The 24198-nt window shown below is 38.0% G+C and overlaps 1 protein-coding gene across 5 annotated transcripts in view; it reads right to left on the bottom strand.

The window, feature by feature from the left end:
• AP3B1 (adaptor related protein complex 3 subunit beta 1) overlaps positions 1-24198 on the bottom strand; it is a 171193-nt gene that overhangs the window by 69479 nt on the left and 77516 nt on the right. For all 5 annotated transcript variants that reach the window (XM_061376830.1, XM_061376831.1, XM_061376832.1 and 2 more), the window contains 5 exons: positions 24122-24193; positions 18433-18495; positions 17385-17517; positions 10136-10245; positions 2915-3091 (listed from right to left, as the gene is read on the bottom strand). In XM_061376830.1, coding sequence (XP_061232814.1) covers positions 2915-3091; positions 10136-10245; positions 17385-17517; positions 18433-18495; positions 24122-24193 — 555 coding nt within the window. The remainder of the gene's footprint in view (positions 1-2914; positions 3092-10135; positions 10246-17384; positions 17518-18432; positions 18496-24121; positions 24194-24198) is intronic.

The following is a 24198-nucleotide window of genomic DNA, read 5'->3' as shown; positions in this document are numbered from 1 at the left end:
GAATCTACACACCACGACTGTCCAGTAAGGCAAAGTTATAATACATTTAGTATCCTACATCAACACTGCCTGCTACCTGAACATGCTCATTATATAGGCATAATTTCTTTTATCCTCACACTGTTAGAAACTATTACTATTTTTTGTACACTTACATTTGGCTAATATGAAAAGTATACTTCAAGTCATCCTTCAGCAGTATTTCCACAATTTTCTAGTAGCAATACTTCTCTTTAATAATATAATGCTTATCCAATATTAGGATTGGTAGAACCCCACTGGAAAATTTTTATAATACAAGTATTACCAACAGAGGAGGCTCTACAATGGGAGAGAAACAGCTGTCTGTCTATTCTTTGATATCATTAGTTTGCAGTAACTTGATTTTTTAGATACACAAGATAAGGCTATTATGCTGAACCATGTTGGACATATCTATTTACACACTAGGATTACTCGTGACTTTTTATGGTGTGACTTCTTTTTGCTGCATTATACAACAGAATCCCATCATAATCTCTTTATTATTTCTGCTATATTCGAGAAACAGCTAAAGCAATTAGATGACATTTTCTATTTAACACTTTCTCTTAGGTGGGCTATAGATTTACACATCTATCGAGTGCATTCATAAGGATTTTATGTCCCTAAATGATGAAATAAGTAAGCAAGTTTACCAAACAACACAGAAAACCAGAGAGGAAGGCCTGTTCTTATTACATATTTATCTAGATAGGACTGAACTTGAAACTCTACCTTAAATTATAAAAAGCCTTTTAGAGTTCATGGGATCATCACAGAATTTCAGATATTGAAAATTCTTACAAAAATCCTGAATCTTAGAAAGCTTTCCTGAAAATGTTCTGTGTTAACTGTTCAAACATAAGCTAAGGCAATTATAAGAAAGTAAGAAAACATATTTACAGAAGGGGAAAGAATAATAAAGTCTTATTTCCTCCAGATTTTTGTGCTTTTCTCCAAACAAGACTTAACAGTTGAGTTTTGCCTGTCTTTCCCTCACCTCAGTGAAGAGCTCTTTCTGTCTGCCTGGTTGGTGTTAAGTGTCTTTTGGCTATCCTACCACTACTTTTCAATAAAATGATATTGTATCTTTGAGATTTTCACAACTCAATTGGCTTTGGATGAAACTGATACAGGATTCAAAAACTATTATGTAGTGGAGTGGGATACAGAGGGAGAAAACACAGAGATCAGGAGATTTGGACATACTAACAACTGAGTAGTGAAGTGTACAAGATCTGCCTTCAAGTTTGAAAAATTAGACTGAAAAATGGCTGGACTTTTTAGAAACCAAAGTCATTACAGAAAGAAATGTTTTAACAGTGAATGAGTAAAGAAGAGCTCCTCCTGCAGATAAGGATGTAGATATATGAAGAGTGCCAGCTCCTAAAGGCAAACCCATCACATTCTAGTTTGCAAAGTTTTGAATCAAGCCAAGACATCAACCTACTCTGTTAACAGCTTAGTATATGAGTAGCTTGGACATGTGAGAAGACAACATATTTTTCCACAGCCGAAAACATTAAAAGAGGAAAATACTCTTTGATGAAATTCATTCAAGCAGGCATATCAGGAGACAGTTTCTTCTGCTTTATCATCAGTACTGTATTTGAATAAAATATTATGCAACTCTTACAAGAACAGTTTAAACTGTATTAAGATGTGAAACTGGAAAACGAGCATCACAGAAACAACCATCTCTTTTTAGGAAATTGATTTCCCAAGTATGGTGTGGAAATATTACTGTAAAATTTCAAAAATTGTATGGAAAATTAGTACATATCATGTAATGGTCCAAAAAGAGACAGTTTAGACAATCAAACCAATCTTCCTGTAGCTCAGTCAGCATTTTCATGAAGAGGAGTATGATAGAAAAAAGTCACTTTTGTTACTGTCCCAGTTTTCGACTGTACAGGCAAAGGACAAGCAGTCATTCTAATCTGAATGGACGCAAGACAGTTCACCTCCCAAAGAATGAAGTCTCAGACAGATGAAGTCTGCAGCTGGATATAGCTATCAAAGAACAACACATGCAGAGGCACAAGATTCTATGCTGTCCAAGCTGCTGTAAAACAAAGAACCCAGTAACCCAGGAAGCATGTATTTCATATTTCTTCTACATTTGGACATTTCATTTTACAATCGTTTACAGTAATAACTAGAATTACAGTGAAAAATTAGTGTCAAGATGCTATATTCCATAGCCAGAGAGTGACAAAGTTCACAGTGCTGTCATTGAGATGAATGAGGCAGTTGGCACCTCCTATAACCACTGTTTTCTGCTGCCTGGAGATCCAAGTTCATCTTTTTGTACTATCTGACATTTTTAGATTATCTTTATTGCTAGAGATTATCAAAACCCACACGGTAAAGTGAAATAGTAAGAAATACAGATGAAATACTCATCTTTAAGAGGAGATGACTACTGATGGAAAGACATAACAGGGCCTTTTGCTGGCATCTCCTTGTAAATATTCTGAATAAAAAATCAGCAGCTTCTTGGTCAAATTTATGGAACTCCTTTGAAAATTCTGGTCTTACACCAGAAAACATTAAATCACACCTGGAAAATCTACTATCTGGTACTAGTAATACAATTTACACTTTTTTTTCTGTTTACGTGAATAAAAAAATCTGCAATTTCCCTAGGAAGAAAGAGGCAAAAAAAAAAAAAAAAGAAGTGATGTCATCACTACATTCATATTTACAGACTCAAAAGACTCATGGTTAGATTTAGACTCTTAGGATTTCTTGAAAACATGTTCAGCTTTTATCTGTAGAATAATATAGACTATTTTTGATTACTTATACAGAAGAAATCACTATTAATCTACACAGACTGTACAAAATCTGCTGTGACTCTAAATATGTACACTTACAAGTTCAAGCTTACCTGCTTTGAGTTTGTTAAGTAGAGTTTTGCACCCAAATTTAGGATCTGAAGCTTTACAAGGTCATCTTCATTAGTGAAGCTCTTGGCTGTCTTTCTCAAAACATCAGGAGCGATTTTTGGAACCCGTTCACAGTACTCGCCGATAAGCCAGAGAATGCTGGCTCTGGCTACTGGAACCTGAGAACACATTGAGCACTCTAAGTTAACGCATTCACAAAGACTACTTGTGCACTTGTACCTGTCTGTGTTCAGTAACAATAAAATACTGTTCAGTAACATACTATTTAAAGACAATTGCCATGCAAGGAAGAGAGACCAAAATTAACTACTGTTCAGCTGGCCAATGTTATAGATTGAATATTCAATATAGATCAAAAACACTCTGACCAAAAGTTCACACAGGTCTTACTTACTGTTTCAGAGCTACTTCACTGTTTCACTGAAATAACTGGCAGTAGTTTTTAGATTAATTCCTAGCATATGGCACAGACTTCAAAATCACAGTACTGTCATAGATGGAGAGGAAGCAAAATGTAAAAGCATGGAAGGACACAGAAGCTCAAGCTCCACACCGATTTTAGGCAGGAGTACTTAGGAGTTAAATGAAATAATATTCACACACTCTTCTCAAAGGTGAGCTAGTCTATATAATCTGGTGGTCAAATTAAAAAATGCACCTGTGCTACATATGTCCCCAAAAACATTCTCCTTCCTTGAGAGGAAGGAAGAAAATCTGTGATGAGAAAATTTTTCAAGGCAGAAGCATGTTTTACATCATGCCTACACACTGTGGTTCTGTCATGTTTTGTAGAGACTCTTGTTCAACAGATGTTGAAATACTAGGGCAAAGCATTAACTGTTCTACCAAATGACTGACTGTAGTTCAGAAAAAAGGAAAGCTTCCAACTGTAACTGCAGTTTTCATCCAATTTAGTTGTTTTTTCCTAAAGAAGTAATGAACATTTGCACTAACACTTCGAATTACTCCCAATTCTATGCAGTATTCTTTTTTCATAAGCTTACACTTAAGCAAGTTAAATTCTGCCTTAGGTCAAATTCACAGGAGAAACAAACTTTAGAAATTTAGCATTATTCTTGAAAAAATAAATCTTAGCATCTTTTATATAGCAATTCCTTTTTCAGCATATGTCATTTTTTAACATACAAAACGCTATTTCTCAGAATTACAGTGGGAACCAACTATTAAATACCTGACCCTGTATACAAATAAAATTTGAAGGTGCTGCTTTCCAGTTACATTCATAAAGGGTCAGAAACACCAAGGTCCAGGACATCAATTTGCAAACTATGATCCACAGTCTCTGATAATTGGCTTACTAAGCCATACTAAAGAAATACTAATTACATTAATGAGACATTTTAATGATTAAAGATGTCTTACTGCTCCAAAAAGTTCGGGAACAACTTTGAATAAAGTCAACCCGACAGTATCTACCTCTATGCTTCATACTGTTGCAAATACACATGCCAACAAAAATATAAACAAGCATGTCATGAGTAAAACAGAGGACAATGTCTGCTGACAGAGAAAGCAACCAGATCATGAAGACTGAACACAGAAATTCAACAACAACAAAAAAAAATCGCATCAAGAGATAAATGCCAATTCAAAACATGAAAAAGACATTTAAGGTAGATGTAACATTTAGAGTGATTTAACATAAATACATGTATTAATTGAGATTCAGACTAGTATTTTTTTGAGTGAATTGACAAGAAAATTTAAATTGTCTTAGAACTTACAGTGTGAGAGAGAGAAACAAGTTGCTGAACAACTGCTAAATATAAAAACTTTAAAGGCAGTCAGAATACGTTGCCTGCAAAATGGTAAGACTGATGCCATTACTGTACACCAATTTCAGAAGGAAAAGAGGTTATTTCTAATGTTCCAAAGGTTACACTGCATTAAGACCTCACTCCTCATCTATTATCTTAAATTGGGCTAAAGAATAGTAATTGAGTGGTACATTAAATTTTCTAGTATTAGAACAGTTTTAAGTTGCCTGCTGTACAGAGATACACCTCTAAATAAGAATATATAGGCAACTTCAGATTTCAGTTATGCTAGATTTATTTTTCTAAAATATTTCATTACAGACTTGTTAAAATATTAGAATTCTGACAAGATCATGAAGTACCACGGTTTGGACAGCAGCCTATTAGAAACATCCCCTTTTCTATTATTGCTTTTTCATAAAGCAAAAATACCTCACAGACCAGATCAATTTCAGTAATTGTTTTACTTACAGAAGACAAACATCACTGATGCAATTTTCTGAGTCAAATCAGGACCACACTTTAAAACCGCAATTAAATATATCTAAATATGTTTAAACAGTGTGCATTTAAGCAGTATCTTATTCTGTAATTTTTTTTCCCAGTTTGTGAAATATAGTTATTAGAATAATAAGCTAGCTTTACAATACAAAATAAATGAAGCCTAATTTGAAAAATAGCAACAACGGAAGGCAGATGAAATTTCTCATGAGACTGTCTTTTCACCAGGTGGCTAGCTTACTATGTAAATACTGTATATATTAAACACAATTTTGTGCTATAAGAATCAGTAACAATTAGAGACTTTTAGAATCAAACCCTGAGTGGAAGCCATTTTAATGAAAAGCGGATGTCAAACTGATGAACCCAATGTTTCTGTGTCACTGGAGTTAAAATCACACAATATTTTTCAGACTTCTTTTTCCCTGTTTCAGTCTTCCAGTTCTCAAACACGTAATATCGAGTGCATGATCCTGCAGCTGTTGTTTCCAGGGCATTCAAAACAGCAAACAAGAAATGAAGCTACTTCTAGACCTTCAATGCCTTTTCTAGTATAACTTAAGCAGGGACCTTGAATTGACAAAAATGAAGGAAATAATACTTTCATTATTCAGCCCTGCTCTGCATTATCCAGCCCTGCTCTGCATTATCCTCAAAGGCAAACAGGATTGTAAATTACTTTCCCTGATGTTTTTATTCCATGTGCCCCGAGCAAGTGGTTAAGTGCTCATTTTAAGCCTTAGTACCAGAAGGCAGCTCCTACTGCCATTTCAACCCATTACGTGCCTGGAGGAAAATAAATAAATGGTTAAAAACAAACAAACAAGCAAAACCCAAAAAACTAGGCAGACCCTCTCCCTTCAAAGGAAGAGTCTGGCTACTGCAGACACAGAAATACATTATAAAGACTTTACAGATCACTCTAAGCAGCATAATTCAAAAGCTATTGTAGTTAAGCTCTAACCTTATTACGCAACAATCTATGTTAAAGTACAACTTAAACCCACCAACCCTGGTTATCCACATTTGTCACAAAACCAGAATATATTCAAATTGTAAAAGAGGTCTAATTCTCTAGCTAGCAATTCTTTAAGTTTTACTGGAATCAGAAATGGAAAGAGGGATGAAATCCATATGAAATGTCAGACTGGCAGCAAGAAGAAAGGTATACAGGAAAGAACAGGAGTAAAAGACAAGTGGTGGAGGTTTTCTGTTTTCAGACGGTAGACATTCAAGGGCTCCTTCATTATTTGAACCTCTACACGTAAAATTCCTTAAAAAAGGACTGCTTTTGATTCAAGCTCAATATTTGTTTCAAGTTCGGTATAGAGAGTCCCTGGACACAATGTACCAAAGGCCACACATTTCTCTCAAATTCTAAAGCACTGCATAGTTATTAGAGCAAGTAAACCCCCAGCATATTATGACAATTGTTCATTAAAAAAATACTTAAATAAAGGTTTAAAAATACATTAGTAAAATGTATCATAGGGAAAAGAATGTAGCTAGAATGCGAATCTTGGAGAACTGAAATACATGTCAACATATGAATACCATACCTTGTGATACCTTCCCAACACTGAGGTAATGGAGAACTTAAAGCAAGCCACCTCTGCTGTGAAGCCATATCAGAAACATAGCACTAAGCACTATTTACATAGGAACACTGCAGAGGACCTCAAGTTTTTTATTGTTGGATGAATGGATAGAGCAGTGTCAAAAATTCCCAGTCACCTCATCTAGTAATAGGAATCCAAACCAAACCAGCAATCAGTAATTCTTAATTACTCCCGTAAGTGACATGTTTTCCCCCACATATTAAATTTTTCAAAATTACATGCATCTATCTTATTTTTCCCCTTTATCTTGTCTTTATCCCATCAAGAAGTGCTCCTCCTCATCTCTAGATCAGAAAACAATCCAGTCATACTCAAGAAGGAGCTAGAAATGGGTCTGTAATGAAAACCATGGAAGTCAGAATCCACCAGCTACTGAAAGAAAAAAACCAACAACCAATCAACACCGCCTTAGTAGTACTGTAAGAGACAGTCTGGAGAAAACCAGAACTACAAGATTCCCATCACCCAGAAAGCAATCACTACTGGGTACAATTTACCAACATAAGTTATTTTTCTAAAAAAGAAAAGGCAGAAACTAATTTGGAGACTACTGGATCTCGTTTATATGAGGAAATACACAAATGTAGACCACAGAGATATTTCTACTCAGAGCTAATTCTTGCTAGGTTGGTTTACATTCATTCATTGCTAAAATGAATTAAGATAAATCAAAAGAGGCATACTTTGGATGTTGCACAAAAGTATTTCATGTTAATTCAGTTTAATCAATGCAATCTTGCCAATCCACTTTAAAACTTAATTCAGATTGAATCTGCAGGCTCATGTAGACAAATTCTGGACCATAGGTGTTTTGAAGTCATATATGACTATATGACACACATTAGATGACAGAATATTATAAAAGCTTTTGAAAAAGCCCACAAGCAACATCTTTGAAAATGCCATTTTTTACAAGGTGGAAAAGCACTCTCATGAATAAAGAAGGACTAGATAATAGAAAAGACAAAAAATAGTTAAATGGAAGCAATCATCAGATGTCCCAAGGGATCTACAGGGGAAAACCTGCTGTTCAACAGATTTGCAAGTAACCTAGAAAAGGGCTATTTAGTGAGGAGATAGTCTGCTGACACAAAATTATCCAAGGTAATCAAAACTAATATAGGGCCTGAACAGTTGAAGTTTACTTACTTATTAGTGATACTTAAAAATCAGAAGTGGTTTTTCAAAAGTGATACAGCTGGCCTTGAAACATTAGCAACAGGACTTTAAAAAAACGCAACTCAACTCATTCTGATGGACCCTAAAGTATTTCTAGGGAAAAATATCTTGGAGCTAGAATACAGATATATTGAGCTGTACTATGCACAGGTCTTGGTACTCAACAAATACCAGACACAAAACCAGTATCAAAGATCTTTGCCTGGACACGCCTGAGATTAAAGTTTAAAGTACAAATGATAATATAGCAAAGGTAGAAAAATAAGCACTCTTTTTAGATATGTAAGAAACAACCAATTACAGGGCAAGCTGAAATGGATCTAGTCCTAAACTTTAATGTATAAATGAGAGTCTGCAAGAGTAGTTTTTAACTGAACTTCCTAATATTTCTTGTAATTGGTCAGGTATTTAGCTTACTATCTATCCTACCACTTTCTTAATGGCTTTGTAATTGAAGCAGATGAAGACAAGATTAAGGAAGATAAGAATGAGAAAAATCCAGACTGGACACCCTTAAAGAAACATTGATTCAAAAGATTTTAGACACCTCCTCAGTGACAATCACAATCTAGGCTAACACAACATGAACAAAATAAATTCAGACACCAGCCTAAAAATTGTATTCCGTCCAGTTTACACTTTTTTTATTGTACTGGCTAAGTGTTCATCACTTACCTAAACTAAACCATGACAGATCAAAACCTTAAGTGCTTTTCTATTTAAATGAATTTAATTCTGTTCATGTTTTGGTTGTGTTTTACATAGTATTAAATTCATTTCAACTCTTAAGCAAAGAATTCCTGTGTTTATGCTTCCCCATACTTCAGATATTTTAAAAAAAATTTAATGTATTTAAAACTTGAAATGTTAACCCAGCAGTATTAATTGTATAAAATAGCTACAAAACTCTTTTCAGTGTTAAACAGTATATTTAGAAAACAACGACTTTCTCTTGAATAATATGCTGACACACAGGATGGCAAACTAATCTGACAAAGTGCCAGAAGATATGTATAAGATTATACACAAATCATAAGACTGTAATTAACTATCAAAATATTGCACAAATTTTCTGAAATCATGGGTGATACTTATTTGATATAGCAATAGCAGCAGAATCTTATAGCCTCTTTGATTCTGGATATAAGCAATCCAGTAGAATTTTCTTTACATCAATTAAGAAGTTTGAGCTCCTAGTGGCCAAAAATTTGTATGTTTAAACTGTTCAGCAAGCATGAACTAACCAGATCACATCTCCTTTTTTCTTTTAATATTCCAAACTTTGTTAAAGTCAACTACGGAAAATAGCAAATTCACTGATTTTGAAAATATTTACTGCTCTATCATCAATAAATGTGTAATTGTATGAAACAGAACAGTTCTATTTATAACATCTACAGAAAAATACTTATTGACAAATCAAAATCTGTCACTACTGAGGTATGATGCAATAGGTAGCTAATAAATAGTCTTCAGTCCTATAGGATAAGACCACTAAATGTTTCATCAGTAACTCGGACTTCAAGGAAAATTTGGGAAGTAAATATTGACATACATAAATGTCAATTTAATCTAAGGATAGATTATAGGTAATAATGTACATTTTACTGTTAAATGCCACAGAATCTTAAAACACCCAGAAGATGAAAATGCAACTTCAAGAAACATTGCAACACACTCACAGAAGCACGTCTGGCACCATGCAAAGATGAGGTAATTTCAGGATAGGGAAAAATATTTAGAGTAAAACTTTTTAAATTCTATCCCAGATCAGTAAGACAACCAGATGAAAATCCTCAAGTTGAATGCTGCTTTGCCATTCATTTCAACTTACCCACTCTATGTTTGAAACCTGCTATTCGTTTGGCCTAATGATACTAGCAATACCCAACAGATCTGGGGAGCTCTTTCAAAATAGCTCCACAGGTCTAAGGCACAAAGTGATGCCATCTGATTGCTTCTATTTCCTCTTCAATAAGATCACAAAAAATGGTATTTTATGTTTCAAATAAAGTAACGTTCAATTTCTCTAATATATCTATTTCCATTTATGGCCCACATTCAAAGTAGGTGGTGTTATTTTTATCAGTCAATAAGGAATGTAAGACACTGCACAAATACTCACTGTAATGTTATCCAGGAGTTTGGCCATATGCTTAATAATTTCACCATGATGTGCTGGCTGGGTTTGCAGCAGTTTCTTAATGACAACCACGCTTTCAGCAACTACAATTTCTGTTTAAGACAAAACAAATCATTAATTTAAAAAGTATTTATACAAAAGAAAAAGCTATAAATAATTCATCGTAAAAGATGTTACCAGTCTTCTAAATATGCTTTGCAGAACTGAATTCTATTTATTTGGTAACAAAGATGTAAAACACTCTAAGTAATACAAGTTCAGCTTCCAGAATCAAGTTATAAGGTGCAGAAAGAGGACACAGAAGTGCTCTAAATGTAAAATATCCTATTACATACTTTTTTCAAATTGCTTTTTAGTAAAGCTGCTCTTTGTATTTTTCCATTTTAGACTGAGGAACAGCATGAGAAAACATGTTTTTCATTGAAAATATGCATATTCATAAGTAATTTGCTGCCTGCATTAAAAATACAAACACTTGTTTAAATTTTCAAAGACATCTACAATGTTAAGTGTAACAGCTCGTTCATAAACAAGAAAAGTAACTAAACATTTCCTTTGCACTTTTTCACCTTTTAAACAGTCTCTCTCAGGTCTGTAACCTAATCTCTAGTACCTTCAAACGAAGCTTCTAAATAGCAAGCTGTAAGATTTATGCCAAAGTCATGCACTGGAGTGCTTAACTACTGTAACAAGTAACATTCGCAGCCTGATCAACTTGTATGAAATGTACAATTCTTGGAAGCTGAAAAAATCCGCTGGTGCAGAGGTAAGCTTCTATGCAAGAGTAAATTCAAGCTGCAAGGAAAACTGAAACCAAAACACACTACTGTAGAAGCTCAACATTTCACTGACACTACAAAAAGGGAGTAACTATTTCTCCTAAACTATCATTGTTTAAAACAAAGAAAAAGCCCAACTACCATTTGTTAAACAGAGGTATTCCCATGTTTCAAGAGTTAAACTGATGCATGGACAGCAGTCAAGCATACTGAAGTTTCAAAAGAACAGTATGGGGAAGAGATGTCCAATTTATTTTTTGTTTAAGAAAGTGAACTTCTTTATGGAGAAAGACTTTTCAAAATCTGTGAGTATGCATCATTATGCCATAAGCCTTTGAAATGCTTAAATCTTACCTTGTGTCTTTTTGAATCATCCTTTATCTGAAATGACACCTCACCCATTTTTCTAGGCTTATTTCTTGAAGTAAGGCTAAGACATTTACTTCACGTATCTCAATGTCTCACACAAGCCTACAGATCAATTTAATCCAATTGCGTTTTGCCAGATAATAAGACAAAAAGAGAGTTCTCAAAATTTTAAAATTACAGTCTGGAACATTTAGAGAGGGGGACATTGTAATGGCAACGTTTACTATTGAGTGTTTTGTGATACTCCTTAAATGATTAAGCAAAACAACACTGGACCCAGACATATGAGTGGACAGAAAGTCATTATTAAAAACAACTGTTGACAGTGTAGAGCCAATCATGATAAAATGATGCGCAGTACATTTAGTCACCATACAAGCTAATGCAATCTGTGGGACCAAATTTTAAAAAATTGAACCAGAATTGTAAGCAAATAAACCGGTAGCTTCCTTCTGCATGACTCTAGGCACGAAAAAAAAAGTACAAACAAACTCAAAATGAATTTGTATTAGAAGAAGGACTGACATAGTTTAGAAGAGAGGTTCTCTGAGGCTTGCTTTATGCACATGAAGAATCCCAAAATGAGCATGAAATAAAAGACACACACTTAAGTTTAAAGACAAATAAAAAGCCCTCAAAAGGTAGAAATAAAATTGGCATTTTGAATGAGTGGTAAAAAAATTTGAAAATGTAACTGCTGGAGTTGTCAAAGTGAAAGTACATACAAGACAGTGATATATGAATGCAAGAATTTCGAAACAGAGTGTAAATTAAATTATACGATAGGGCCACAAAAAGTAAATCAAAATTTAAAAATAAAGACTAAATATCACAGAAAATCTGATCAGGAATGCCATTCTCAATAGGGAAGACTACAAGAGGTATCAGCAATTTCAATTTTCACAAGTCATAGTAAACAGCATAATGTCCACTGCCAGTTTTCTTCACACAATTTTGAAGCAACTACTCTCAGCAGGAACAACTTCTCAAAGACCTAAAATATATTCCATCACTCAATGCTCCATTTTGCCAAATGTATATGAAAACTAAGAATGTGGTGGACAGTAAATTGTGGGGACAGAATTAAATTTTTTCATAATTTAGAATTTGACAACATTACTCAGGGAAAAGACCTTAGCAAAGAATGTATTACCAGAGAACATTAAAAAGCTGCATTCTGAGACACTACATTTGATACCACTGATGCTGAGTCAAATTTCCTTCCACTTACATTAACCAGTAATTCCAGAAACTAAAACACACAAGTGAAGAATAATTTATCCACAGTCTGTAATTTATATAACTATTTCTAAAAGCAGCGACTGCATCGACTGTTTTTGGAAGGAATACACCAACTGAACCTGATAGTGAGGATAAAAGTGGGTCCTCACTAAACTTGCAGGTGACACCAGGCTAAGTGCTATGATTGGCACACCTGAGGGATGGGATGCCACTGAGAGAGACCTGGACAAGCTTGAGAAGTAGGTCCATGTGAACCATGTGAAACAAGGGCAAGTGCAAGGTGCTGCACCTGGGTTGGGGCAACCCCTTATATCAATGCAGACTGGGGGATGAAAGGATTGATAGCAACCCTGCAGAGAACGGTAGATACACTGGTGAGTAAAAAAACCGGACACAAGCCAGCAATGTGTGCTCAGTGAAGAAGGCCAACTGTATCTTGAGCTGTACCAAAAGAAGCGTGACCAGCAGGCCGATGGAGGTGATCCTGCACCTCTGCTCTGCTCTAGTGAGACCTCACTTGGAGTCCTGCATCCAGCTCTGTAGTCCTCAGCACAGGAAAGACATGTTGGAGAGGGTCCAGAAGAGGGCCACAAAAATGATCAGAGGGATGGATAAAGCAAGTCTTATGGTGACACATTGAGTCAATGGGACTCATTTCTGAAAACCTGGACCACGAGCATGGCATCAAATAGGTATATATCACACCCCATATCATGCACCAACCTCTGGGAAAATCGAATGACACAATGGACTGTTAAAGACTACACTGAGAGCAATGGGTAGCGGGACTTTTAAACACTGGGATACACACTCAGAAAAAGCTACCTGGTTAATTAACACTACAGAATTGGGCTGAGCTGGCCTACTCAAAACTTTACATACCGTGGAAGCAAATAAACTTCTTGTAGAGCACATAAAAAGTATGCTAAGAAAAACCATCTGGGTATTTCTACTCAGCCAATGGCAAACCCATTCACAGAATTGCTTTCAGTCACGCACCTGCATGTGCTTGGTGGGTAACATGTGAGGAATTTACATGCTGGGGATGTCCCACGGTAGGGAAGTCCCATATGTACCTTAGGGGATTTGATTTTGGGTTAGAATAGCCAATGAACTAAATTGTTTGACATTAACTGCTATAAAACACTGTGTATTATCACTTCTAGGATGCCTATGCACAGCCACCACAGTAGACACCTCATGGCACTCATCTCTGCCACTCTGGATTTGCAGATCTGAGCCCAACTCCCTCTTGATCACCGTATTAAGGAAGAATTAACTTTCATGAAACCAGACATGCACAGCAGTGATGGAATCGGAACTGGCTCCAGGATGCAATAATCCAGCACCGCACACCAACTTTCCTGCCCTGAAAGACTGTTACAACAGATGAAGTCCACAGTCATGGACTAAATAAACTTGACATTGTATAGGGATGCCCATAGTCTAAGGGAATGATGCCTGTGTGTATACATCAAAAGACAGGAAAGGTGATGGGATACTGGAAAGTCTGGCCATACTACGTCCAATTCTGAAGTCCTCCACACAGGAAAGACATAGATCTCCTGGGGTAGTTCCAGAGAGGGACACAAAAATGGTCAGAGGGATGGAACACTTCTCCTATAAAGACAGGCTGAGAGAGTTGGGATCATTCAGCCTGAAGAAGAGAAAGCTCTGGGGAGATCTTATAGCAGCCTTTCAATAATGAAAGGGGAATCAGAAGAAAGATGTGGACAGACTTTCTAGCAGGGCCTGTTGCAACAGTACAAGGCATAATCATTTTGAAGTAACAGAGGGAAGATTTCGAGTAGATTTAAGGAAGACATTTTTTTATGATGAGGGTGGTGAAACAGGTTGCCTAGAGAGGTGGCAGATGCCCCGTCCCTGGAAACATTCAAGGTCAGGCTAGACAGGCTCTGAGCAGCTTCACCTAGTTAAAGATGTCCCTGCTCACTGCAGTGGGGGTGGACTAGATGACCTTTAAAGGTCCCTTTAAGGCAAACCATTCTATGATTTGGTTGTCAGAAGGTTATGCAAATGGTTAAAACTAAAGTAACAAGGCAATTATTAGTGCTAAGTATCCAGACACACACTAAGTTTCTGCTTTTCAGAACTGTCTGAACCTGGTTAATTTTTCCACCCTTATAAATAATGAACTCTGAAACTACACTAATACATATAAACTGAAGGCTACAAAGAGTTCATTTTCTTTTATGTCTTTCTAACAGTAATTCCAATAGATATGTAGTAGTTACTTCATGTATTAACAGTTCCAGTGATTTTGCAACTTGCCTGTTCGAATTTGTATAGATTGGTGGGAGAAAAATTGTTTTAGCTATACATCCTACAATTGTGTTTACATTCAACCTGCAATTTTCAATAGAAAATGAAAGTCACCCATTGAAGGAAAATCTGCAGGATCTCTAGTATGCACAATACAGACAGACAAGAGACTTCTTATCATCCCATTTGTCTGTTACACCTGACAAGACTTTTATGTTACAGTGGGGCCAGCGGTCAGTGAAAATTATCAAGGCAATTGCTTAAAGGAAATGCATCAGTCAAATGCCAAATATCACACCGAAGAGCTAAAACAACTTTTCTTGCTGTACTTTCTTCAGCAGATGAGGAAGGAAAATAATTCTCAGCCATCAACATGGCCCCCCAAAACAAGGCTCTGGGGAAGTTGAGAACCGCTCTTGAAATTGTCTTTGTATGAGTGCTTTATTTAAAGTCAGATTTTCCCTACTCAGGGAAGACACGGACTACGGTAAAAAAAACACCTGAATAACAGCAGCATATATAGAAACTAGAAACTTTAATGATGAGACAACCAAAGATCTCTGTGAAGAGTTATTCCAGCTGCACCAGTCTTCTGAAGAGATTATTTTGTGAACTGACACTACCTCTCAGCTCCCAAGTTGCAGAATTATTAATGGCACAGCTCCTGTGCCAGATAACAGCCAACATGCCTTGCTCTTGGTTTGTATCTACAGTAAGGGCCTTACCAGAACAAGGACACAGAATTTGAGGCAGTTTTGCCACAAGCTCATTCTCCAAGATTCTATTTTGATTTAGTAGAATTAATTTGGTCACATCTCTTTCACACTCAGGTGAATTACCCATAATAAAACAGTGCAGAGAAAGCAGAGCTAACTCTTATTTTAGGGGCCTCAGAACCTGCTGGACTTAACAGCTTGGACTTCATGCTACGCAAAGGCATAACTGTTTTCAGGCTCCAAACAACTGTGGAAGAAACAGCACAGCAAACAGACTGCTTGCACACTTTAAGGTGAAAGCTGGAGGAAAGCAAGATTAACCAAGACTCTCTTCTCCTTCTCATGCTAAATCTCTGGTTTTCTCCCTTATCGTGTCCCAGACTCATCTTCAGTAAGCTGTGACTATTGGTAATTTCCTGCCACCTCAAGAAAGGCACCATGTAAATTACGCCATTCTATTCATTCCTTGAAAAAAGGAATAAAGACACTGCAGCTATGGTAAAGCAATTTGCCAGCTGCCAGTTTTAAAAGATCCTCAATATATCCGTTGCAGTCTTTCAGAAGAGTAAGCACAAAAAGATAATTTTGTTTGCTAGACAACTACTTAGAAACAGTCAAGAAAACTAATCTTTTTGAGACAGACCTTTGTATACAGGCACATGCATATGTGTGTGAGTATATATGGAATTACATTGAGGAAAATATTAAATTGACAAGCTCTGATAAAAGAAAAAAAAGCTTTTTCATCTTATCTTAGTTCCTTTTTAGCAAAAAAGAAAAACAGGAGTACTTATAGCTCATAAATCAAGTCAGAGAAAGCTCTGAATGTATCAGTGGGTCACAGGATGACTACGTACTGCCAAAGTGACGTCTCCAATAAAGACCTTCTTAGGATTACCATGAAAAATATGTCCAGCAGATATGGAGAGAAATTAATCCTGCTTTTCAAAGCTTAGAGGAGAATTCACCTGTGTTCTCTGAACAACTCTAATTACCCCAGGCATCCCAAACCCATGCCTTTCCTCCTTCCCAATGTTTATTATTTTTTAACTAAATCTTTCTTAAAACTATTTCCAATATTTAACCATATTAATGTAGGTTGTACGTTATATAATAATCTTCCAATTCTCTTATTGGCTTCTGCTGTGCAACATTCATCGGTAACTAGTAAGGATATGCAATATTATCAGGTATTGATTTACAGTGCTGCTATAACCTATTTGACTCTGTTGGCTCCTTGGTGTGTTCCTTAGTGACTTGCAAATCTATTTCACTCTATAAAAATAACAGAAGGCTAGATTATAAAATCAAGCCAGATTTGGGGCCGCTTATCCTAAAACTATTAAGACTTTTTTTCAGTTAGGCGCTGATGCAGTAAAAGAAAAAAAAATATAAAAAAAATCCAAGCTTTCAGCACCCTCTACAGGCTAACTATTTTGATGCAATTAAGCGTGTAACAGTAAAACTACTGTCATCTATGATAATCACAACAACACAAATAATCGCAGTATTTTGAAAAAAGAAAAAAAAACCAGAAAAAACAGTAACAACAAAAAACCCAACAAACCCAAACAAAACAGGTAAATATGTAATTGCTGGCCACAAGGAATTCATTTCACTAACAAAAGGGAAAAGACACACCCCAGTGATTATGATAGCCTTTGAAGTATTTCATACAAAAAGCAGCATCAAATCACTGTTTTTATCCAGTCACATCAGATAAATTCTTATAAAAGCAAATTCCCATATAACTTTTCAGAGTGATCTGCTCTGTGTGGTTCTCATTAAGAAAAGGTTTCATGCCTTCAGCTACTCAGAAAACAAACAGAACAATTAGCTTACCATCCCTGTTGGACAGCAAACATACAAGGCCATTAAGGCATGTGTCAGTCACTTCGGTGATGTTAGTTGCGCATCTGCCTATAGCTTGAATTGTAGCTGCAGCAAACTGTTTATCTTGACTTTTCACGTAAGTCTAAGGAAACAGGATTTTCATTAGTCATTACACGAGTCTTGTCAATCAAAGACTTACCTAGCCTATTATCCTCACAAGACAAACATACTCTATAACAAATTCCGTCTAGAAACCTAGATTACACATTAGAAATTATACTTTTTTTCACCTCACTTAGGAGACATTTTCTTGCTGGCTTTGGTCACTCATAGCCATGCAAACCTCTGATTTCAAGAAAGCTTGGGGCAAGGGACAATTACCGAAAACCAGCAATTGGTTTCTGTGCAAGCATGGAGGAGTTCCTGAGCTCTCTCTTCGGAGAGGTTTCAGTTCATTTAACCAAGAGCATCTGTGAAAACTATGAATAACCTACCTGCCTGAGAACCAGTACCTTTCAGAGAAATCCAGCCAGAGAACTGAAGCACTGAAAATAGATGTCATAAGCAAAGAGCAAGGAAAGAAGGACAGACACTGTTTCACAATACTGGCAGAACATCTTGCTGATATATATACAGATACTTGAAATAATACTATTTGAACAAACGACTTACAGAAATTAGGTTTGGCATTAAATGCTAACAGACAAATATTGCTAAAATTAAGGCCCTATGTTCTTGTGACTTACAGTGTCAGTCACATCGGTAGAATTTGTTTTACAGAATTTGGAATGATTGGGTTTTTCTCATTACTTTTTTTGTTTTGTTTTGTTTTTCTAGCTGTAAGGAGAGAGAAACAGAACACTGAAACTCTTTTCCACATATAAAAAGCTTCATCATATATATACAAGACAGCTTCATTTCCATTCCAAGAACATTTCACCCTGGAAAGGATTTTAACTTGAAAAAAGAAAGAGCAAGAATCTGGATGAAATATCCAGTAATGACAACTGGCCAACAGAAAGTGTTTAATGTAAAAAAAATACACTTTTGCACAAACCTGAAATTCTCGAAGCAGAGTTGATACGTTGGCTTCATTTGCTAAATTTGTCAAGATTTCCAGCTGCAAGAAAAAGGTATTTTATCAAAAGCTAGAATAAAATCTTATGAAAAGCAAGACATATACACCACACTTTTGTTGTTTATAAGTAAAAGATAATACTACTAAAAATACCACTTATAATTCAACAGAATATACCAGATTTTAGCATACACTAGTAGCATTATTGCACTCTGAAGGAATATTCTCCTTGCAAGTATAAACAAGATTTTCAAAGCAGGACTCTATGGTTCAGTGATGCATTTTCTATAAGCTCTACTTTTAGTGTTTCACTGCATACCAAATGAGCTTGAAATACTTCTGACAGCATGGTTTCCAGTGTTAAACAACAGGCCTTAAAATACAGGAACCATGTGACACTGTAAGAAGTAACAGAAATCACAACTAAGGGGAAGTTTAGATTGGATATAAGGAAGTTCTTTACTGTAAGGGTGGTGAGGCACTGGAATGGGTTGCCCAGGGAAGTTGTGAAAGCTCCATCCCTGGCAGTGTTCAAGGCCAGATCGGACAGAGCCTTGGGTGACATGGTTCAGTGGGAGGTGTCCCTGCCCATGGCAGGGGGGTTGGAAGCAGATGATCTTAAGGTCTTTTCCAACCCTAACTATTCTATGATTCTATGATTCTAACTGCAGATGGTGAAAAAATCAAGTGTCCATTATATTCAGATGAACTGCAATGAAAGAACTTTAAACTCAGGAATTAAGCCATTGCAACTACAAATCTCCTGAGATTTTAACCAACATCAGCAACATCCTTTTCTTTGTTCTCAGTGAATAAGAGGACCATATACAACAACTGGCATATATTGTTAAGATGCTATGCTTCCAGTCTGTTCTAACTTTGTAGAAGAAAGAATTCCAGTGCAATCTAAATGAGGTAAATTGAAGAAAAAGACAACTGTTACCCCAGAAATCTGTCGTATTTTTTGAGTTGGATGCACACAGACAAGGACACTTACTGATACAGTCTGCCCATACTTCTGGAGCAATTTGATAAGTCTATCACCAATGGCTCTTAAAGATACATACCTAGCACAGCATATAAGCAAGTGGATAAATGGAAGAGAAGAACAAGTGGGGGGGGGGGGGGGAGGGGGGGAAGGCTATTTTACAGTACAAAAAGGCTATCAGTAGAATCCCATAAACATCTCTGTTGGTCTTTTGCTTTTGAACATACTTATATAAGAACTATGAAAGAAACAAGAAGACAAAGGGAAGGGGGATGGGGTTGTAGCTGGGCTTGCCTCAGTGGGACAGCGCTCCGGAATTGATGATGACTGGGAGGCCTCCTGTAATCCTAGGGTGAAATCGGTGTGCTCGGCTCGCTCCCTGAAATGTCTGTACGCCAATGCGCGCAGCATGGGAAATAAGCAGGAGGAGCTGGAAACCTGTGTTAAGTCGGGAGATTATGATCTGGTGGCAATTACAGAGACGTGGTGGGACAGCTCACATGACTGGAATATAGTCATGGAGGGCTATGTCCTTTTCAGGAAAGACAGGCCAGCCAGGCGGGGTGGTGGGGTTGCTCTTTATGTGCGAGAGCAGCTACAATGCATTGAGTTCTGTCCGGGGACAGATGATAAGCGAGTCGAGAATCTGTGGGTGAGAATTAAGGGGCAGGCTGGCAGGGGCGATACTGTTGTGGGGGTCTGTTACAGGCCACCGGATCAGGGTGAGGAAGTTGACGAGGCCTTCTATAGGCAGCTGAGAGCAGCCTCACAGTCACAGGCCGTGGTCGTCGTGGGGGATTTTAACTTCCCTGATGTTTGCTGGAAGGACTACTCGGCAACCCAGCCGCAGTCCAGGAGGTTCCTCCAGTGTATGGATGATAACTTCCTCATGCAAATGGTGGATGAGCCAACCAGGAGAGGTGCGCTGCTGGATCTCATCCTCACTAACAAGGAGGGTCTGGTTGAAGGAGTGAAGGTTGAGGGCTGCCTTGGTTGCAGCGACCACGAGATGGTAGAATTCAGGATCTTGTGTGGTAGGGTCAGTAGAATAGCAAGTAGAATCGCAACCCTGGACTTTAGCAGGGCAAACTTTGGCCTCTTCAAGCAATTGCTAGGGGAAATCCCATGGGCTAGGCTGCTTGAAGGTAAAGGGGCCCAAGATAGTTGGTTGACATTCAAGGACTGCTTTTTCCGAGCTCAAGATCGGAGCATCCCGACACGTAGGAAGTCAAGGAAGAGGGTCAGGAGACCTGCGTGGCTAAATAGGGAATTGCTCGGTATGCTCAAGTGGAAGAGGAGAGTTTACAGGTCATGGAAGGAAGGGCTGGCCACTTGGGAAGAATATAAGGCTGCTGCTAGAGGATGTAGGAAAGCTGCTAGGATGGCTAAGGCCTCCTTGGAATTAAAGCTGGCGAGAGGGGTCAAGGACAGCAGAAAGAGCTTTTTCAAATACATGGCAGGTAAAACTAACACCAGAGGCAATGTAGGCCCGCTGATGAACGGGACGGGTGCCCTGGTGACAGAAGATACAGAGATGGCAGAGTTACTGAATGACTTCTTTGTCTCTGTCTACTCTGCCGGAGGCAGTCCTGAAGAGCCCTGTACCGCTGAGACCTCGGATGAAGATAGGTCAACGGAGCGGTCTGCCTTAGTCGATGAGGAATGGGTTAAAGACCAGTTGAGCAATCTGGATATCCATAAATCCATGGGTCCAGATGGGATGCACCCGCGGGTGCTGAGGGAACTGGCTGAGGTCATTGCTAGACCACTCTCCATCATCTTTACCAAGTCTTGGGAAATGGGAGAGGTGCCTGAGGACTGGAGGAAAGCAAATGTCACTCCTGTCTTCAAAAAGGGCAAGAAGGAGGACCCGGGTAACTATAGACCGGTTAGCCTCACCTCCATTCCTGGGAAAGTGATGGAACACCTTATCCTTGGTGCCATCTTAAGGCATATCAAGGATAAGAGGGTTATGAGGGGCAGTCAACATGGCTTCACCAAGGGGAAGTCGTGCTTGACCAATCTCATAGCCTTTTATGAGGAAATAACACGGTGGATGGATGATGGCAGAGCGGTGGATGTGGTCTACCTTGACTTCAGCAAAGCGTTTGACACGGTCTCCCACAGCATCCTTGCAGCTAAATTGAGGAAGTGTGGCCTGGATGATAGGGTAGTGAGGTGAACTGTGAACTGGCTGAAGGAGAGAAGCCAGAGTTGTAGTCTATGGGGCGGAGTCTAATTGGAGGCCTGTATCTAGTGGAGTGCCTCAAGGGTCGGTACTGGGACCAGTATTATTTAATATATTCATCAACGATTTAGATGAGGGAATTGAGTGTACTATCAGCAAGTTTGCTGATGACACTAAGCTGGGAGGGGTGGCCGACACGCCAGAAGGCTGTGCTGCCATCCAGAGGGACCTGGACAGGCTGGAGAGCTGGGCGGGGAATAACTTGATGAAATATAACAAGGGAAAGTGTAGAGTCCTGCATCTGGGCAGGAACAACCCCGGGTTCCAGTATAGGCTGGGGAACGACCTGTTAGAGAGCAGTGTAGGGGAGAGGGACCTGGGGGTCCTGGTGGATGACAGGGTGACCATGAGCCGACACTGTGCCCTTGTGGCCAAGAAGGCCAATGGCATCCTGGGTTGTATTAGAAGGGGGGTGGTTAGTAGGTCGAGAGAGGTCCTCCTTCCCCTCTACTCTGCCCTGGTGAGACCGCATCTGGAATATTGTGTCCAGTTCTGGGCCCCTCAGTTTAAGAAGGACAGGGACCTGCTGGAGAGAGTCCAGCGCAGGGCAACTAAGATGATTAAGGGAGTGGAGCATCTCCCTTATCAGGAAAGACTGAGGGAGCTGGGTCTCTATAGTTTGGAGAAGAGGAGATTGAGGGGTGACCTAATTAGTGTATATAAATATATAAAGGGGGAGTGTCACGAGGATGGAGCCAGGCTCTTCTCAGTGGCAAACAATGAAAGGACAAGGGGCAATGGGTACAAATTGGAGCTCAACAGGTTCCACTTAAACCTGAGAAGAAACTTCTTCTCAGTGAGGGTGACGGAACACTGGAACAGGCTGCCCAGGGAGGTTGTGGAATCTCCTTCTTTGGAGACATTCAAAACCCGCCTGGACACGTTCCTGTGTAACCTTATCTAGGTGTTCCTGCTCCGGCAGGGGGATTGGACTAGATGATCTTTTGAGGTCCCTTGCAATCTCTAACATACTGTGATACTGTGATACAAATGATGAAGTTTTCAGCTGATGCCACAGTTCTCAGAGAAATTAAGACAAAGGCTGACTATAAAACGCTGCATAAAAAATTAAATATTAAGTGACTGGTTAATAAAATAGGAAAATAAATAAAATCACCAAAGGTAAAAATAATGTCCACAACTGGGAAAAATTCTTAGCTTTAAAGGAAATGAGCTGAGCTCTGAGCTGATTACTAAAACTGTAACTGAGAATTGTTGGCTAAAATAGATAATTCCATGGAAATACAAGCTCAATGCTAATCAGTGATTAAAAAAGCAAACTTGATGTTGGGAAAGAAACAGAGAACAAAACAGAAATCGAAACAGTATAGCAGATGAATTTCAGGTTGCTCCTACGTCTTAAATAGGTTCGCCTATCTTAAAGGAGATAGGATAGCTATAGAGGGAGGGGCTGGAGAAATCACAAGATTTTGTTGTCTCTGTAACAGTGGAGGTTGACCTAAACTTTTCAGCCACAAACAGCTGAGACAATGAAAGGAAAAAAGATAATTTGTACTTCTCTACCAATGTATTACCAATTAATACATGAATTTAAATTTATTAACTTTATTTCAGGACTGGCTTGTGCTGGATAACACTAGGTCTTACTAGTATTCCTAACAGTTTTCATAATCATTATTGTGGCGATGATCTTCTGACCTCCAAGCACCCCAAATTTAATTAATTTAAAATTGGACTAATAAAAATATGACAGGTTGGGCATATCAATCATGGACTGCACCACTCTCCACATGTAATGAGTGCAACATGGATGTAAAGTGAAAATAAGGAAGAAATATTTCTTACAGAAACCTGTGCCTTCCACTCCAAACACAAGTGCCTATGACAATTTAAAGCAAAACTAGCAAAAAGGCCTGTAATAATAGACCATTTTTTAGCTATTGCTTTATCAACGATTTCATGTGCAAAAAAAAAAGACTAGAGAAAATAAGAGACAACATCCTAAAACACGCACTGAGATTTGGCCTTGGGGAAAGCCTAAAGTATTTCTCATGTTGCATGCTGCCTTCGAAGTAAATCTGGGACTGGAACACTGTCCCATTTTGTTCAGAGGAACAGATTTAAACTCTTTTTGATTTAATTTCTCTTCATTTGAGAAGTTTCTTTCTCTCATGAAAACAGTCAAACTCTAAATGTCTGAATGGCTGGTTATATTAAAATAGCAATATTCCAAGATACCAAAAGCTGTAGAGGAAACCATAGCTCACCTGCCATCTAAAACATGGTAAGAAGAGAACTTTCAGATTGCCTGACAAGTCTAAAGGACACTTGGCATAAAAGACACAACTCCACACCCCGTAGCAAAAAAAATGGAACATCATAAACTGATATGTGTCATAATAGTGCAAGAAAATTTTACCTTCCTGTTGCAAACAGGTTTGTCTAGCAGTACAACTCTATTTCAAACTCACCTTCAGTGTTTTGATCATTGTTGGGTCAGTTGACCTAACATAGAAACTCTTCAGATAAGGTTCAAACATACCCTGAA

The sequence above is a fragment of the Neopsephotus bourkii genome, unplaced genomic scaffold, assembly GCF_033783945.1.
Source record: "Neopsephotus bourkii isolate Nb327-2 ecotype Australia unplaced genomic scaffold, CSIRO-AGI_Nbou_v1 NB_1740, whole genome shotgun sequence".
Taxonomy (NCBI): domain Eukaryota; kingdom Metazoa; phylum Chordata; class Aves; order Psittaciformes; family Psittacidae; genus Neopsephotus; species Neopsephotus bourkii.
This window is presented reverse-complemented; position numbering and strand designations above follow the sequence as displayed.